Source organism: Cydia fagiglandana, chromosome 13 (assembly GCF_963556715.1).
Source record: "Cydia fagiglandana chromosome 13, ilCydFagi1.1, whole genome shotgun sequence".
NCBI lineage: Eukaryota > Metazoa > Arthropoda > Insecta > Lepidoptera > Tortricidae > Cydia > Cydia fagiglandana.
In genome coordinates this window covers 5,180,147-5,200,000 of record NC_085944.1, presented here as the reverse complement: position 1 = coordinate 5,200,000, position 19,854 = coordinate 5,180,147, and the positions used below count along the sequence as shown (strand labels likewise).

Here is a 19,854-nt window from a genome sequence, read left to right as displayed (position 1 = left end):
TCGTTTGCAGGTACGCAGTAATTCAGCAAATATTTTTCTGACTGTACATACGTATTGTGTCCAGGGTACCTACCAAACGCATTTCCTAAACCGGAGAACCAGATGGGTCAGTAAGTACATAAACCCATAACATCACATCGTCTCGTGTTTGTATAAAACGTTAAACAGTTAACACTTCGAAGAAACACACAGGTCACTCCGGTCCAAGCGTTTGTTCGGTAGGAAAACATTGTGAGGGGTCACCTCTTCACGACCTCTTAGCGACCTCTCGACGAGTCTTCAGTGGATGACGACAGGTTTGGGACGTGATTTGACGATTGTGGTGCGCTTGGATCGAAAAGGACGTATAGTGAAAGAATGAAGACAAAAAGCAGTATTTTAAATGAAAATTTAATGCAAACATGTACTTTGCTTAATCTGAAAGTTCTATTTTCAAGTTAATTTGTTGAGATGCCGCCTTTTTGCTTAGAAGGGCAGAATGTGCTCTGAAAGTATAGGACTACTAATTTGACGAATAATGAGTGGAATAACATGGGAATCAGTCTGTCATGGCCACTTCCTACTCGTACATCAACGCTAATCTATTAGAATAAATTCTAAAGTATAACGTAAATAACGGTACTTCATACGACTTTGTCAAAACGGACTTGTTTAAAAGAATCGTACGAGCGATTTTAATCGATATTGATTGTTATTAAACAATGTATTGTCTCAGATGAGTTACTATCATCACGTCACTCTGTTAATTACATACTTAGGTCTCTTTTGTTCTGAGTAAAAAGACAATTGAAACATAAACCGATCTATCAAAATTGAACTTTTTTACGTTAGTTTTACGGTAAACTTTAGCTTGAACCGTGACAGTTCTTTATTTCTGTTTGTTAGTCTAATTGCGCTAAGCGGTTATGCAAACTCTCCGTCATTTATAAGTGTGAATTAAGTTCAAGGTTCCGTGACGTTAGTGTACGTTAGAGAGCCTCTGTATGATGTTATGAAATAGGCAGGTACAATCGCCTGCACTGTGTTCCGCCCTTAGGGCGATACTTCGTTTGAATGCCTTGCATTGCAGGTAACCAGGTTTGCAATTTTTTCTTAACTGGAACACCGCGAGCGCAGGCGATTGTACTTTTGATTTAGCTACACTAATGTATGCTTACAGCTTTCTTTTGTATAGATAAGTTTTCAATTAATTAGGTACTTACGTGTATTATAACGTGCTGTTAGATAGCCTGGCAAACCTTAAAGTACAATTATTTTTACTAGGATATTTTACGGATACTTTACGGAGTATTTAAGGTGCTATTTCGCGGTAATGTCAAAATCCCGGTAGTGTAGTGTAAAGAAATTGTAAATAAATTATATTATGAATTAATCACGTTAATTCACTAGGTACTAGGTACCGTGGTTTTTATAGAAGAAAATTTGTCAGGTTTTATTAGAATAAGTTGAATACCTTTTATAAGATAAGTATATGTATTTTCGTACCTCGTTTGTTTATATTATCAAAGTTACTTATTAAAAGAAAATTTATGATTAGCATGTTTCAATTTATCTTAAAATAAATAAGATGTCAACAACCAATAAAATGTCGCATTTTAGTTATAGAATATATTAACGGGCACGAATTCATAAATAACAAATTTATATATGTATATGTATAACACACAAACACATTAGTTTAAATCACCATCTTCTTATTTATTGTTAAATTGTTAAATACAGATTAATATTGGCAAATTAAGATTGGCGGTTTTATATTCACAAGAATGTGCCGATTAACTTAAATCGTTCCCACGTTATATGTAAGAAGAAACAAAACGTCGAATTGATGCCTAATTATAATAAAATTAATTCTATATCATTTATAACGTAAGATAAATTGGTTCTAAGGTCAAATCTGACAGTATAGTAAATATTGACAGGTGTAAACCAATTAAATGTATCGGCAACTTTCGCCAGATGGATGGATCGTACGGATTATGGGTCAGACACATTTAAAACTAAATTTGTACTTTTGTGGCTAATGGTTTAGAGTTTGTTAAGTAATGAATATTTTTTTATACTATTTAATGGACATTTTGTTAGGTACACTTAGCTTTAAACTTTGGGTATGTCCACAGGAGAGACGTAAACTTTATTACTGTGTGCACACGTACACATGCAGTTGTTGAGTGTAGGTTTTCTTGGATATTGTCTATCATGATTTCATAATTTCACTCCACTGCTCTATCAAATCGTTGTTCGAGACGTCGAATGAATACCACAAGTTTTAACTTTATCTCTTCATAGTAGGTAACTTATTTTTGTAGTTGTAAAAACACAATTAGAAATCATACGACAAACGTAGAAAGAGCGCCGAGGACACAACCATAAAAATTCACCTCTTGGCCTCCCGTGACTTGGAAATTGATCCCACAGTTACAATCTACGCCTTTCTAAAGGCAATGTTGGAATTTTAAATTAAAATGCCGCACACGAACCTCTTTTAAATTCTAGAACCCATCGATACTTAAACAAACCATAAAGCAGTCGAGTGAAAAAAAGTAGAGGCTGCGAATTGTTGAATGGCGTGTTTAGGGTTACCAGATGACAGGAATTTTCCTGACATGTCAGGAATTTTGGCCTTTTGTCAGAAATGGGGACGGAACACGAAAATGTCAGGATTTTTTTCAATTGATAGACTTTCTTATAAAGTACCTTTTTAATTACTTAAATAAATCCAAAAACATTGTAAAAAAATAAAAAATGAGATAACTCATTACATTACCCAATCCACTCAACTTATGAATAACTTCGTAATTATTAATTAACAAATCTTTATTTAAGCATACATACACAGATGTTTTATAAATCGAAATAATGTCTAATATTCGCATTTGCAAAGATAACAACATAATAAGAAGTATCCTCTGCCTCTGTGATTAAAAATAATGTAGGTAAAACATCTTATTAATAGCTAACGGTTAGACCCCCATTCGTCGTCAAAAATATGAATATCAGGAAAAATATTCGGAAATCAGGAAGTATGACAGGAAATTCTAAATTTGTTCTGGTAACCCTAGGCGTGTTAGGATTCCGGTGGGGTCGGGCATTGTGCGAGGTCGGTCGCCGGTGAATCTGCAATTAACCTGCATTAGCATCTGATGACCTTACACTTACGTAGGTACGAATTTACAAGTGCGACAGAGAGGCAACACGTCGAACTTGGTTCGCGGTAGGCCCCCAGACCTACGGGATTATGAAAATTAAATCTCTTAGCTCATTATTAAGCTATCAACATATTCTTAATACCTTGATATGGAATCAATTGCAGTATCTACATGCCGAAAATACGTATTTTTAAACGAATATAGTCAATAAATAGATAATAATAGATTTAAGAGGGCGTCGAGGAGGGTAAATTTTCAGATTCTGTCAAATTACCCCATTTCACACACAAACGCAGCTCACGCACACTACCTCAATTTACTGGGACAGGTCAGTGACCCCTAATATTTTTTTAAAGGTGCTGTTTCGAGTTTAGTGTTAACTACTGACCTTCTTTGAGGAATTTAAACTGTCAAAGCTTTCCTTTGTGAGAAGACAGAGAAAAAACACTTTTTATATATAGCTTTCCTTGTTTGTTCATGTCATGTCATAGGTATGTGACGTATTAGGTAATTAATTATTTTCGTTGTTGACTTTTGTATTAAGATAGGTACAGTCAAGGAATTTAAATTCCGACCCATTTCGTACTTTGTCACAGTGACAACCGTATGAGGTCTCTAGCGGCTTTCATATTGATTGTCACTGTGACAAAGTACGAAATGGGTCGGAATTTAAATTCCTTGACTGTACAAAACGGCGACGCTCTTAACTGTCCATCGGTGGACCTTATGCCTTTTGTAATAAGGTTTACGAACTGTCAGTTAACAGTATGGTGGTGTGCGATGGTAGGTATGCGGTTTGTAGACATAGACCAAATTAAACCTAGGAGTTTTATTATTAAAGATATAAGAAATCGTCTACTTTACCTACTCGAAAAAAGTGGACTCTATCTAAAATTATCCCTTCATTAGTTATAGGTCTTGTAACATTTTTTTACAACTATAGACGCTTATTATATTTCACTTATAACTTAATTTTTAAAGCTCTGTTGATAATAAGGCTTTAAAAACATCTAATAAAATTCAGGTACTACACTTATACTTTTGTAAGTCAGTAAGTGATGCTTACTTAAAACTTATCGGGAAATCAAATAACTCATAATTACCTTTATTAAAATATTTAAATTTACTAATTCATCTCATACGTTCAATAAGGCCCGGGACTGGGCCTTGTCACCCGCACCGACAGAGGGCCTTTTTAGCCCTACGTAATATTAAAGAATTTGTGTCCTGTGTCCCGGATAGTATGGGTTCTGGTCCATGACGCGTCCTGAAGTAACTTATACAGGGTGTAATCGTTAAGTGTGGCCAGGCTACAATTCCGTAAATATAACAGATATCAGAAAACTTCAAATTGATATCGAAAGTGCGTTACCTAATGAGTAAAATTACATTAATAACTTTTTTTTAAATAAATGCAGAAATATCCCAAACATTAACTTCAAATCAAACCCTCCCATACATTTAGTACGACGACTCAACCCTCAAAGAACGTCGGTGTTGTAAGAGACAAAACTGCTTGAGGTTCATTATTTGCCATAATAAACTGTAATAAAATAAGAAAACTACCGTTTATGAAATAATAAATATAACACTTATTTTTTAAGGAAGTACATTTTTTGTTTACAGTAGTTTCTCGAAATGACGCCCTTCTTGTGCGATACATTGACGGGCCCCCTTAAATATTTCTAAATTAACTTTGCGGTGTGATTAAAAAATAAATGTTAGATTTATTATTTCATAAACGGTAGTTTTATTATTTTATTACAGTTTATTATCGCAAATAATGAATCTCAAGCAGATTTATCTCTTACAACACCAACGTTCTTTGAGGGGTGAGTCGTCGTACTAAATGTATGGGTGGGTTTGAAGTTAATGTTTGGGATATTTCTGCTTTTATTAAAAAAATATATTAATGTAATTTTACTCATTGGATAACGCACTTTCGATATCAATTTGAAATTTTCTGATATCTGTTATATTTACGGAATTATAGCCCGGCTACACATAACGATTACACCCTGTATACATATCATTAGATAATTCATAGCCTATATCGATAGAATAAATCGTTCTTATGAGCGTATTTGGTGGGCATCCCTTATTAGTAAAAAAGCCTACTGCTTTATAATAGGGTGGCAATGGTGGCAGAAACCCATTTCGTTTGTAAAATTATCACCTGTAATTTATCTGTTAAATATTAAAACATTGTATTCACACTTTTCAAATGCCAGATTCAGTTTTTTTTTTAATGTTTGACTTTGGCCATAATTCAATTTAAATAGAAATCATCACCGCCACGCGCTACTAATTAATATTCAGAAAAAATATATGAGTGCCTATTTTTATTTTTTTGACATTTAGATTTTATTCTAGAAATTATAGACTAGTATTTTTTTATACAATCTTTTTAATGTTTGACGATCCTTCTGTGAAATTCTAAGTGTTAAATTTGATATGTATAATAATCCAATCTTATTATGGAATTATATTAACATCAATAAATTGCTCTGATAGATTAAGATTAATTACGATTCATAAGAGCTTGTTGCTAGCCTAGATTTTGCAATTTTTTATTTAGTACAAATCACCACACTGTGATTGTAAAGGCCAAAATTGTCCTAAAATTACATATCATTATCATTTATTGTGCAAAAATCAGTTTATTTGTATGAATCGTTATACCTATATACGATTATTTAAAAACTGAATTCCTCGTCCCTAAATTATTCAAAAATGATATATAACTTGCCCTAGTTGCTAAAAGCATGAAGAAATATAGCATAGATTGGACTTCATAGATTGGAGCCGACCATTTCCCCTCTTCCCTTATTTTTGGTATACTAAGCCACTAGTATTGGGTTGCCTATAATTATTTTTCTTTGAATGTACTCGTAAACCTCTATCCGTTAGTATGCGATTCATTAATGGACGCACCATGGCCCAAATCGGGACACGGTTCTTTAACACGTAATGTTAATAATCAGTGAACATCTTTAATTACGCTCAAATGCTTAAGTTTCAGTACAGGTAAAAGTACATATGAGCTGTACTTTTAATGGTTAGTACAATCGGCATCAAATAGAGAGTGACGGCCAAAGTGACCAAATATAGCTATAGGATCTAAATGTGGACGAATAAGGTCAGGTGAAGCATATAAGGCCCACCTTTATTTTAACTGAAATAGTTCTATTAATAATCAGGATATTATTATCAAATCAATGTTTCTTCATATATACCAAAATAGTTATAAAAATATTCCGGCGCTTTTGAAAAATACACGTTTTATAAAAAAACCATACCATGTTGGTTCGGAACCGGGCCTTGTTACTTGCACTGACAGTTGAACACTGACTTGAACATAAGTTCAAGAATAACAGAAAATATTACCGGGCCTTATTAGCTTTTATCATGAATTAATTTCATCTTCAATTTAAAATGGTCTATAGTAAAATACGGCCTACATGAGTCATGGAAAAACAAATTGTATTTTATTTAGAAAGTACTTATAATATATGTTGTTCATAATCTTCAGTAAGCTGACTTCTAGGAGTCTATCTATTATAATTAATGTAGATTGACAGTTTACTTAGCAAATTGTACTTTTATACCTTTAGGTTTTATGTCGGAAATATTTCAGCCAATTTGGACTGAAACAAGCATTTGAGCGTAATTAATGATGTTTACTGATTGTTAATCTTAAATATATCTATTATGTAGGGCACTTAAATAATTTTAGCGGACCGAGCGGATATGTATGTTTGTAGACCACTTTTTTATTTAAATAATTAAATTGTAATTCATTCAAAAAAAGGTTACTACAATTAGGGATATAGATACCTCACCTACCTTATTACAAAGCATTACAAAAATGTCCAAAGGCCAAAGCCACGCTGATAAGACATAAGACCTCATAAATACCTATAAATAAACGTTCACTGAAAAAATCCTAAGGCATTTCTGATAAGTAATTATTTTTCGTTACTGAGTTATCGTTTTGCACCGAATATCAATGAAATAAAAGCACGTTAATTTGATAGATACATTTATATAAAAATCGTCACATGGAACCAATATAGGTACTCGTAAGCCAGACCACTGCTGGTATTGGCTTTAAATATCGTTCTTTCAACTGATAATATAGCCACAAAAACTCGCTGAGACTGCAGGTCGAGTCTTGATTTCAATTTCTTGATGATATATCATTGAATTAACTTTCAAAGCACGTGATAGCTCTCAGAATAGCAACAAAACTGGTTGAAACTAAGTATTTTATTGCTCATATTATGTGAACAACATTGCTTCGTCTTCATAAATAAAATTTTAATAATTTATATTGTTTACGTTAAAATGTGAAGAAATTTGTTGATAAATTGTCTATCTAGTATATTGACATTATGTCATATATGTTTTTAAAATGACGTAATATGAATGCCAGCACAATGAAAATTTATTCCAATAAGATAAAACAAATCTTCAAACTTTTTTCATTTTTAGTCAATTAGGAAGAAACTAATTACACTGATTTGGTTGTGTTCGGATATTTTTTAAATAATTTGTTATATTTTTAAAGTATTATGACTTATGAATAAAAACAAATCAAAATTTTAATGACTCTGGATCTCCGTGTGACATTATTCATTTACCCTATTTATTTTGAACACAGTTTTTCACTGGTATCATCATTCGTATACGGACATGAATTTCTGTCAATATATATGCCAAATTGAACTGTCAACTTGGGAAGAACAAGTACGCGTCCGCTTCCAACGGCCCACAGCGGGCATCTGACGAGAAGGAGAATTTGACAGATATGGCGGATGTATGGAAATTTTACGAAAGTTTACGTTTACGATTGAATTTCTCTGTATCCTTTAAGAGGAAAAATAGGAAAAGCCTGATTCGTTGTAGTCCAGTTATCTGGCTTTCGAAATCACTCGATTTTATAGCATGAGCATCGATTTTTTTATACAAATTTTACTAAACGCTGACACTCGTTCTTCACCTTTTAGGTACAACTTTGCATGAGTGTATTTATTATATTGTAAAAGATTTCAAATTGTCAAGGGTGATTCGTTGTAAACACACTCTTTGGGATAATAATGATATTTATTATAAATTTTTTTATCAAGAGATGTGGACGCTAGCGACTAAACGGTGACTGCCTTTTTCGCTAATTTTGCTCGATGCAGTCTTAACTTCCAAATACTGTATGCCTCTTTCTTGGCGGCACAACCTTGATTTTAAGGAAACAAATAAAATGAAAGGTATTTTTTATTTAACAACCACATAGACAATTAAGAAACTAACTTTTACTTTCTGAATCATGGGTGCGGGATGTCAGTATTGCTGGATGAAATGCATATTAAAAAATAGTTGAACGTCATTGAAACTACATATAGGTATCGTAAGATGGTCCGCAATGTAACTAAAAGCGTATACGAGTTCGCGTGCCGTCTAATTGTTATTGTTATATCTAAATCTTATTGTTACATAGTGTAAAAGGCCTTTTTGATGGTATTGTTGCTGCTATGGGACGTAGTCTAAATATCCTTATTGATAGATGTCAAAAAGTGACAAGTAACACTTTGCAAAAAGTAGGTTTTACGAAAAAAAATGTAAAAATCAATTTTAAGTGACAAGTTTACACATAACATTTATTTTTTATGTACAAATACATTAAAAAAATTTAAAAAACAAAACAAAAATATTTTTTTTGACCTTAACTTATATTACATTTTTTCCTTCTCTTGACCTCAGAAATGCGTGGTTAAAATTATTCGGTTTCCTCATGTTACACCGTGTATAAAACAGTGTCATAAATATGACATATTGATGAAGTAACTCAGTTTTTACGATTCCATTAGCATTTGACTTCTGTATCCACGAGTTTGACACTGACGTATTCGGTAGCAACTGACAATGAGTAAACTAACTCACAATACAATGCATCTCCCTCGTACTGACATTCGTGCAAGCGAGATACACTGCGTTTGAGTTGGCTGCGTTTAAGGCCGCGTAAAACTCATGGTGAGTCAAACAGTACTTATATTAGTTCGTCGCCAACGTCCATACCACGTTGAAAACACCGGTTCTATTCTAGATTATTTTTAGGCAGTCGCGTGATAAAACCGTGATGTCATGAGGTATGACATTTATCACACCATTCACACCTAAGATAGCATAAATAAATGCATTTAGACTACATACTTGAAACTTACAGCCTGCCAATGACATCGGTAGATATGTAATGAATTGCCATCAAAATAAGTAGAGTGAAGTGCAAAGCCTGTGTGGTTATGTATAATATTTTCCATTAGTTTTTGCAGTAAAAACCGTTCGTACTGCGGCAAAAGAATTCATAATTAAACTCTAGGTATCTGACCTCAAATAAACATACTTCTTAAACTTGTTTTTCACAAAACAATCAACCGTTGAGCCGAAAGTCAGGGGTGCGCAACCTTTGGCCGGTGAGTCAGCATTAGCATGAGCGTCGCACGACCCGCGCCACCCCTGACCCAGGCCTTGAGCTTGAACTCTGCGAATTTTTCACATTCTACGGTTCATCGTGGAGTGGAACGGATTGACGAGTATCGGCTGTTTTCGTAAACCAGTTCTGTTTTTGGATAGATAAAGAAATGTTATCAAAAACATTGAAGTTCTCAGTTTATCAACTTTTTCTTTAACCAGGGACTATTCATTACTAATTTTCTTTATTAGCGCCACTTGAACCATCCCACTATCCCAGGGTTACGCGGTTAAACCGTTAACCTATTGTCAAATTGTACTGGTAACCATGGTAACTCTAGATTTAACCGGTTAACCCGGGTTAGTGGGGTGGTGCAAGGGGCCCTTAGTGTGTAATGCCTATCCAAGGGTTCTCAATATTTTTTTAATTTGATTTTGTTCTACGTTCTTAAGATTTAACGTTCTCAGTCCTGTTTGTGAAAAGGGTAAATGACGTCATAGACATGTATATACGTTTGCATTCATAAAAGCAAAGTGAGATTAGTAGTTGATATTTCTAGATTGAAAATACCTAATACAGGTTTTAGGTGTAAAAGTAAAATTTGCGATTTGATACACTACGTAGTTGACTTGGATTTGAGACCATTCTGATTTGATTGGTTCTTTAATTGTCGTCGAAGTCTCTGTTGGTTGTACATTGTATATTTATAGCTCCGGCCAATATATTACGTGTTTGAATTACAGACACGCGTTCAATCGTTCATGGCCATTTATAGGCGTACAATCGCCATCAGATATATCGGAGCGGCCAAGGTGCTCATAAATATCTGAACACGCCTCTATTGTCAGGGCGTTAGAGCGCGTGCTCAGATATTGTGAACACCTTGGCCGCTCCGATATATCTGATGGCGACTGTACCTAACCTTTGTCTTCTGACTCAACGAGACATGATGTAGTAGGTATTTAGGAAGTTAACCTTTCATATGTGCGTGGTGGTCAAAAATCGTGGGTTCAAACCACGGTTGTGCTAAATAGAACAAATAATGCTTCTCAAAAAAAAACAAAAATTCGATTTGGATCCATATCATCATATGATAGAGATTAAAATTATAAAATATGATTTTAAAACCATACTAAACTGACAACCAGGATAAGCTCTTGAAAGTCGTCTGTCTAAGGTTGCTAAGTATATAATTGAATTAAAATAAAGTGGGGAGAGACACATGTAAATGCATGCAAGCGCTTGCGAATTTTAGGTTCTATGTAGTAACATATGTAGATATAAATTATAATGATAAACTTTTTATACCGAAATAATATTAAACATATAAAAGCTTCATGAACTAAGAATTCATCCTTATACTTCAATATCAATCAGAACTTTCCCCAGAAGCAAAATGAAAAAATGTTCTTTAGAATTACCCAATTTTTCCCGAGCTCATTCGAAACCAATGTACCGAGTGGTAAGAGGTAGTTGTACAGAATTCGAAGACAAATTGCCATTTAAACGCACAACCCAGCACACCCCAGTGCACTCATAGAATCCGCTACCACACACATTCTATAAGAATGTCTTTAGTATGGCGGCGATTTTTAATAAAACCGACTTTCATACACATATACAATTTCACTAAAGGCGCTTAGATTTAGACATAGATGGTCTAACCATGACATTATTTGCAGTATTAAGTATTGCTCTTTTTTGCAAAAAAAACTCAAATAACCTTTCCAGCAACTCAGGTCTTCTCCGTGATTAAACAGGGCGTCTAAAAGGTTCTCCATTCCTGACATATATGAAAATACAACAAGTAGTTTTTGGTTGTGTATATGTACGAGTATGTATGTACGTGAAAAAAAGTGTTTCGTAAAAAGCCTAGTGATATTATTAGCTGTTGCTGTGATTGCTGGTAAACATGATTTGCCCTAGAAACAAAAAAGACGCGTTGCCCACTTTTTTACCTAAGGGCACCCAAGTAACTACAGTTAAGGGCCCCATGCAGCCCGCTGCACTCCTAACATTTCAATCCCATACAATTGCACCCTGTCGAAGTGCATTGAATCTCCAGCCACAATAGTCCGTCTATTGTCGCGATTTCCTGACTATTCTAAACAGGTCAGGTACCTGTATTTTTTTTAACGGTCAGGTATATCCTTTCCCGGAATTTTGGTTGCAGTGCAGAAATTTCCAATTTTACCCTTAAAAGAATAAAAACGACTTAAACTTAAGGGCCATAAGGCTGTTAATCCTTTAATGCTTCTAAGTTAATGGTGCAAGTACTCGGTCACGTTTGGACAGGGTAAAAGGTCCGCGTAGGTAAAATTACAGTTTTTTATTACTGTAGCATTACAATTGTCAACGTATTTGTATCGTTTAAACTCGTATAATTTAATTCTGTAGGCAAGCGTGTCTGAGTCATGTACGTGACAACAATATGATAAATTGATTTGCCATTTTTGACTCTATGAAAAATACTTATCTTAGGTACAGTGACGTTCAAAGGTACATGGGTAGATGGCGACCATAATGCCTTAAAATATTACGGTTGAAACATCTCCATGCACGTGTACATATCAAAATGATTAAAAACTTGGAAATAAATCCGTAAAATCCGTATCCGTATTGTGTAATTTAAAAATGAGTTAAAAAATACGTTATTGGAAAATATACCCTAACATATAAACTGTACTTACACATACCTTTATCTAAATTTAGTTGTTAAAATAGTACCAAATGTTATGACTTACTTTTATCTTTTTTGATTTGTCAACATAATCGCCATGCATGTTCGCTTTTCGGATAGTATGTATTTAAGTTAGGTTTAGTATTTAGTGCATAGCATAATATGTATGTTTGTGAGGATGAGCGCGATCTCGCCAACAAACTGCAATTGCAGTTTGGCGAGGAATATAATGTGTTAGAAAATTGTTGTGTACTTTATGATAAATAAATTAAAAAAAAATAACTTATACAGATCAGAGAAGAACATTAAGACTTATACAGATTACTTGTTATACATAGTTATTATTAAAACATTTGTGAAACAGGTAAGTGCACCTACCACAGCCCTGTACCTGCATAATCCCTGCCCTTAAATGACCACCTTCGTAAAGGAGGGTCCTTTGTTTGAACAGACGACCTTGCAAACGTTCAAGTGAAGGGAAAAAACGGATTACTTTATTTGAAAGGATAGCTCAACGATGGGCTGAAAGGTGCTAAAACAATAATGTAAATGTTTATTAGGTATATACCTAGTAGGTACATATGGCGTAGCGTTGGGTGTCTATGAGAGCAAAATGCCGGGATAACGCGAGGAAGAAGATACACTATAATGGCCTTATAAATTCGAACCCGGGAACCTTCAGCTTAGTAGTCCAGGACGGATATGATGGTCGTATGTATTTGTCTACGTGACAGCGTGATAAAACGGTGTCCGTCTCTTTCTATCCCGCAGAGTTAAAAAGTGACAGTTGTTTTATCACGTGGATAAAGCGATCCATAATAGGCTTGCAGGGTCACTTTTTAAAAATGTGGGCTTAAGTTATATTTACTGGAAGATAACATAATGTTGTGTAGCGCTCAAAAAATATCAGCCATATGTTTCAAAATAAATATGGTACAGCCTACAGCAAGATATACATTATTCGTTGGGCAAACAAAGAAGCCCACAAGGTTGCCCACAGTGTCCACACCTGTCGTTATAATACATAGACCTAGTATTACACACACGAGTACTATACGCGTGCCTCCGTGAAGGACAAAACATACGCAAAGCGACAATATTAAAAACACGTTTTAACATTCCTGAAAACATACCAAAAACAATCTACGTAATTCGGTCGGGTTATTTGTTGCCCACCATAAACCATACTAAATTTTTGGTGGGGAACAAACAAAAAGTGAGACTGTGATAAGGACAAGCAATAATACCACTTTCTCTGCTACTCCTACTGAAATTTCCATAAGTGCATCTCGTTCGGTCGTTTGGCCCCTCCCCCGTGTCATCTCTATATTATTGTACCTCTATGTTATAATATAACGAGCATGACAACATTTCAGGAAGTGTTAAATGTTCTTTGAAAACATTGGAATGTATTACAGCATTAGTGTATATTTACTATTATTTATGTGAAACCTGAGGCGGCACTTATAGTTCGTTTTTTTTAGCATTAGAAATAAGGTAAACAATCTTGATGTGTCTTTTAATTGAAAAACACATTTTAAAAATAAGTTACGGCAAATATGTAACAATTATGAATCTAATACGATCATTTATATTCTTCTGCTTTCATAAGTAATAGTTTTTGATTATTAAAAAGCGTTTTTCAATTAAATGACATGTCAAGATCGCTTACCTTCTTGCAAGTTCTTTCTAATGCTAAAAAAAACGAAGTATAGCAAATAACCTATTTTAACTCCCACGCATCTCACTCACACAACCTACCAAAAAGACCTAAAAGAATGAGCGAAATTCACTGGAGTTAATACAAAATGAGTTCAATTTGTAAAAATCGATTCCAAAAAAGTATATAACGTAATAGAACTATAGTCCAGTACTACGACTATGGTCTACAAATTCAAGACGTAATCATGTAGGTACCTACCAATTTACCAATATTATTTTGGTAGGTATTGTCCGTGTTCTCTCTTCCATATACATAAATATGTTGCCTCCCAATATTCAAACAATGGTCACATCTGAACGAAGATATTCGAGTTAGTTTTAAAACATAGTTGGGATCTTTTGGACTATAATTGTGTGGTTTAACGGTATACTTAATTATTTTGCCCTTAACTCTCAGAAACCTTAAATGAAAAATGAAATATATTTACGAACGCAAAGCCTATCTATTTAACGTTGCTTTCAAACAAAGCTAATCTTTAACTCTTCCAAGCCCTAGGCCCTTTCGAAAAAACCCATTGTGATGTCTATCGCCATTTCTTTCAATGACCAACCGTCCCTTTGAACCCGCCGAAGGGTTACTTCGAAGGATTACCTTCACCCTTACCTGGTTTAAAAATAAAAGTAATTTTGTTGCAAAAAAACAGTCGCAGGTTCGGTTTTTTGTTTATGTTTAATTTGAGCCATTTCAGGTAGTGTGTATATGAATATTTAGAGATGGTCAGGGTTGATACCAATTGTAAGAAGTAGTGGTATTGTGAGCAAGATTATAGCACCTCCAGCATGCTTATAATCCTTAATAATATTATAAATGGGAAAGTATCTCTGTCTGTCTAAAAGAAAGAAAAATATAAAAATAAAAATCATCTTTTATGAAGGGTCCAAATATTCTAAATTCGGTAGCGACCCCTTAAACGTAATTTCAAATTCAGAAAAAAATCCACATTTGTTTTTTAGCGGGTGACATATCGACGAAATAAGCAACACCCTAACACACAGTTACCAACTCGTAATGCAGCTTAAAAAGAATAGTAGTATCTTAATTTAATACCTACCGGTTCAGAAAGTACCTTTATACTTATAGAAATGTTAACAAATAGGTATATATCTAAACAACTTTGTGTTTAAATAGTACATATTCATATTATCAAAGGATACCTTTTTTACTGAAAATGACATTTGCCCTTCTGAAACGAATAGGTAAATTACCTACATATTTCATACAGCGAATAATACTATAAAACTGACAATATAACTCTAGACTAATAAAGTTAATACTTGAATACTTAAATCCATTATTTAATAGGGTTTAGATACGCAAAAACGGTTTCAAGGTGGTTTTATTACATGTAAATAATCTCCAACGCATCAGAGCGTGAAAATAACCTGAATGCAAAGTAAACTTCCATTTAACAGCCAGTTTTATTTACATAATTTGAAACTCAAATGCTTATAATACTGTAAAGAAGGTACAATAAGTGTAAGTATAATTTTCATTCATTTCTCCGCTCACCCGACGGCGCGTACAATAGACATCAACGCACAATGCAGGGCCATGACATAATGTAATACCTCAGTTATTAGTGTTATTACCTTATTAAATAAATATGTAAATAAGTAAATAAATATTATAGGACAATTTTACATAGATCAACCTAGATTATTAATGTATTATTTAACGTCAAATAAGTAAACAGTAATAAACGAAGGTAGTTTTGAATTGTTATGTGATTTGTTATGTCATCGCCGTAGGTTAAACATTTTACCCCCTCCCTTTATTTATCCGTTTCTTACAAATACATTAAGTTAAAATGACAGATAAATACAAACGATTATTAGCTAATTGAGGCCTGCAGCGCGTTTGTTAATAAGGGGGTAGGTACCTAAGCATGCAATGCGTGCTAAATCTAAGGGATGTTAATTTAATAACTTAAGATATTTTATAAAGTATTTTAAACAACGACGTTTAAGTAGTTATTCGAGAAATATTAAGTCATTAAAGCTATAAAAATCTACGTACATATAAGTGCATTTATAAACTAAATATTAATTTCCCTTTAAATTATATTCTCCTCCTAAAAAACGCGATTAACTATTAAATAAGAAAGTTAGCGATTTGTATTTACATTTTATTTGTAAATATGTATGTTTTGTCACAGTCTACACAATTTTAACATCCAGTTTAGATTAAGGCACAATCTACTGTAATTATTTAAATAAAACTCAATACTTTTACACGACACCAACCTAACCTAACCATTACCAAAGAAAGCACAAATATAATTTTTATGACAAATATTTAACTCACGATCATCGTCCTCGTCGTAATCGGAGAAGCACCGCTCCTCCTTCAAAGCCTCCTGATAGAACCTTTCCGACTTTATATACATTTTCATATACATATCATTAACACTCACAGAAACACACACTTTTCAAAAAAATTCAAAAACGTCACGCAATGGAATAGTAACGCAGGGGAAACCGGTGACGTAGTGGAACGTGCGCGGACGCACAGACGCGCGATCGGTACGGCTTGCGCTCGCGCACTGAAGTTATCAGACCTTTGACAAAAAAACACAGGTAGTGGTAACGGGAAGATTGTTTTTTAAGGTTCGTTTGCAGGGCTTGTAATTGATGTGATTAAAAGTTTTAATAATAATTTAATAATTAGATAATTAGAGTATTATACGATATTGTGTTTACTCTGTGTTTAAGTTTTATTTGACTAGGTCCATATTAACAGTATAAATCAAAAGTAATATTGTAACAATGGTGTATTCCCATTTGTTCCCGCAGAGCACAGTTGGGAATAGGTGCTTTAAAAAAAAATATTGCATTCGGAAATATAACATTTTGCATACAATCTCTATAAATATACATTAATAAAATGTGTTAAAAATACACCAACAAGAAAACGAGTACATATTACATATCCATGTTTTTTTTTCACTAAAACCACCGGAATTAACAGTGCCTCAGACCAAAAAATCCAAATTTGCTTACTCATTACTGCTTAAAAGCGTAAATACTTGTTAATCCGACTTGACATTTTTTGTACCAAAAACTAGTAATTATAGTTGACAATCCAACTTTTGACACCCACTTTTGTTAACCGCGCTAGTTCTTAACAATCAGCAACAAATTTATCGCAACAAGTGCTTCAAAATATATTCAACCGTATTTTCTAAGGAATAAAGAAGTGAATAACATTGTTTGTGTACTATATTTGCCGCCCGGTGTACTATTAGCATTAATTATAATTCCGTCGTGACCGGCTTCGGATTTATTTACTGTTTGTATAATAAATAACTTTGATATAATTATGGTGTTTTTTTACAATTCATTTAGTATGATTAATTGTTTAAGGAATGAAAGGTCATGGATATGGACTCTGTTAATATAATACCTATTGTATGTTAGCAAACTCTTATTAAAATATTTTTTTCTGATGATACAAGAAGCTACCTAATACCAACACCCAAACTAATATATAAGGACGGAATCTTTGGCCTCGTTTTAATACATTTAATAATTGTAATTCTTTATTAAAGAAACTAAACGTCTCCTATTGATAAAATAAAATATACACGATACATGGATAATAAATAGGGTACCTACTTACATAATACAAGGTCCATGAATAAAAATAAAACAAATTACCCAAACAAAGTGAAATAGATAATATACCTAAGTTTTAAAATAATTATCAAAATATGTTAGTAGAGTTACAAATAAATGTACTTTAGTATCTATATACGTATCTAACCTAGCCTAAGTATCTTAATTATGTACATATATTTTTATACGTATTTCTTTAATCAAAAAAAATTCCTAACTCGTAAATTCCCCGCACACTACGTATTATGTAAACAGGCTCACACGAAGATAATCACCATCACAAGACATTTATACACCACCATAAAAACTAACACAAATATTTTCACACCAACATGTTTATTACAAATGAACTCAAAATAATTTATACGGTACATTAAACTTATACAAATTGTTGTCGGTGTATTAAACAGCTGTGAAAATATGTAAAAATGTTTGGACCTCTCCAAATATTGTCAAATTCAGGGCCCATTAAAGTTTTACTGAGATTAATATCGAGAGAAGTCCTGCCGTACGCCACTCACGATGGCATGTGATCTTTTTTTAATCCATGTCACATTTTGAGAGGACGCGAGTTGCCGAGTTCGTTTTTAAAACTGGCAGGTTACTAAAGTTAAATAAACTACATAGGTAGTCATATACATAGGTACAGGTACTTATGACAGACATGTTACAATAGTAACTAAAACAATTGACAGTATACTCGTATTTAGAAAATACTGTGGAATTGATACTTTGTGTCATTTTAGTTAGATACTTACTAGCGACCCGTCCTGGCTTCGCACGGATTAACAAATTATACACCTAAACCCTCCTCAAGAATCACTCTACTGATATGTGGAAACCGCGTGAAAATCCGTTCAGTAGTTTTTGAGTTTATTGCGAACAAATATACAAACACATAAACAGACAGACGCGGCGTGGGACATTGGTACTAGTGATGATCACTGATCACACTAATGCTTTTAAACCGGAGGGATTAATTTATTAATTAATTACAGTTTAAAAAAAACGTTTGCAATGTGTACAAGTCTTCCTGGAATTATAAGCAACCATAGGTAGGCTGTAGGTAGGTAGATACCTACCTGTTACCTGATCATCATCATTCTCTTGCCCTTGTCTCATTCACTTGGGGTCGGCGCAGCATGTCTTTTTCTTCCATACCTCTCTCTCGCCCGTCATCTCATCATTCACTTGCGTTCGTTTCACATCATCTCTCACACAGTCCATCCACCTTTTCCTCGGTTTTCCTCTCCCGTTACTTCCCTCTACATTAATTCATAATATCTTTCTCGTCACATGACTTTCATCCCTCCGCATCACATGCCCGTACCACGCTAGGTGAGACGCTCTTACTTTTTCTACTATGTTTATACTACTGTTACCTGATGTGTGGTCTATTTACTTGTTTTCTTGTTTTAACCATTATAATATGGTATAAAAAACCGTAATTAGTGTAGTGTAAAACACAACGATTTACACTTTATTCTGTACTTGTAACTTAATGTACACAATTGCTTACACTGTTCAGAGATTCGTTTAAACAAGCAACTTGACAACAGCATTGTTGAGACCTAAGCCAGCACATATTATTCAAACCAACACAATTGTTAGTTCATTTGAGAAATCCCGCGTACGCCCAATACGGTGCGTAGCCGCTATATTATAAAGTTGTATTGTCAGTGCTGCCGTAGTCAACGATTTAAAAACAGTAGTTCACGGTGTGTCCTTTTGCAATATAATATAACATTAATGTGAAATTGATACAAAAATGTAATACGTAGTACACACGATGTTAAACATTTTTCTTGTATAAACGAATAGATTTAAGCTTTGCGATAAATAATTAAGTTGTTTGTGTATATTATTGAAATTTGAGAAGAACTAAATGACCGAAGACTGTTTTACTCAATGTTTAGAATTCGCATTGAATTCGTATTTTTGGCGCGACACCGCTAGTACTTGTTCGTAAAGCTATGACACACCTTGCTTGATTTTTAAGGAGCAAGTGTAAGTAACAATATTTCCATACCCCCTTTACTTTATTTCATGAAATTAAGTTCCAATTACGAATCGTAGCACGCCCCACTGTGGTGAACTCCTTTGACGAAACCTAATCGATTCATGTATTTTTCATACCTACTGCTATAAAGGTTCTACTGTGCGCATACGCAGCGATTAGCATTGAGAAGGTCGGCGCGTGGGGTGCGTGCGCTAGGCGCGGT

The 19,854-nt window shown here is 33.9% G+C and overlaps 1 protein-coding gene across 3 annotated transcripts in view; it reads right to left on the bottom strand.

Annotated features, from left to right (window-relative positions):
* Window positions 1–19,854, bottom strand: part of LOC134670096 (sterile alpha motif domain-containing protein 11-like) — a 250,446-nt gene that overhangs the window by 96,558 nt on the left and 134,034 nt on the right. The window contains exon 1 of one of the 3 annotated variants that reach the window (XM_063527784.1): window positions 16,323–16,571. The exons of the other annotated variants lie outside the window; for them this stretch is intronic. Within the exon in view, the coding sequence (XP_063383854.1) occupies window positions 16,323–16,416 (94 nt within the window). The 5' untranslated portion in view covers window positions 16,417–16,571. Of the gene's footprint in view, window positions 1–16,322; window positions 16,572–19,854 lie in introns of those variants that run through there. 3 annotated transcript variants of the gene reach the window in all.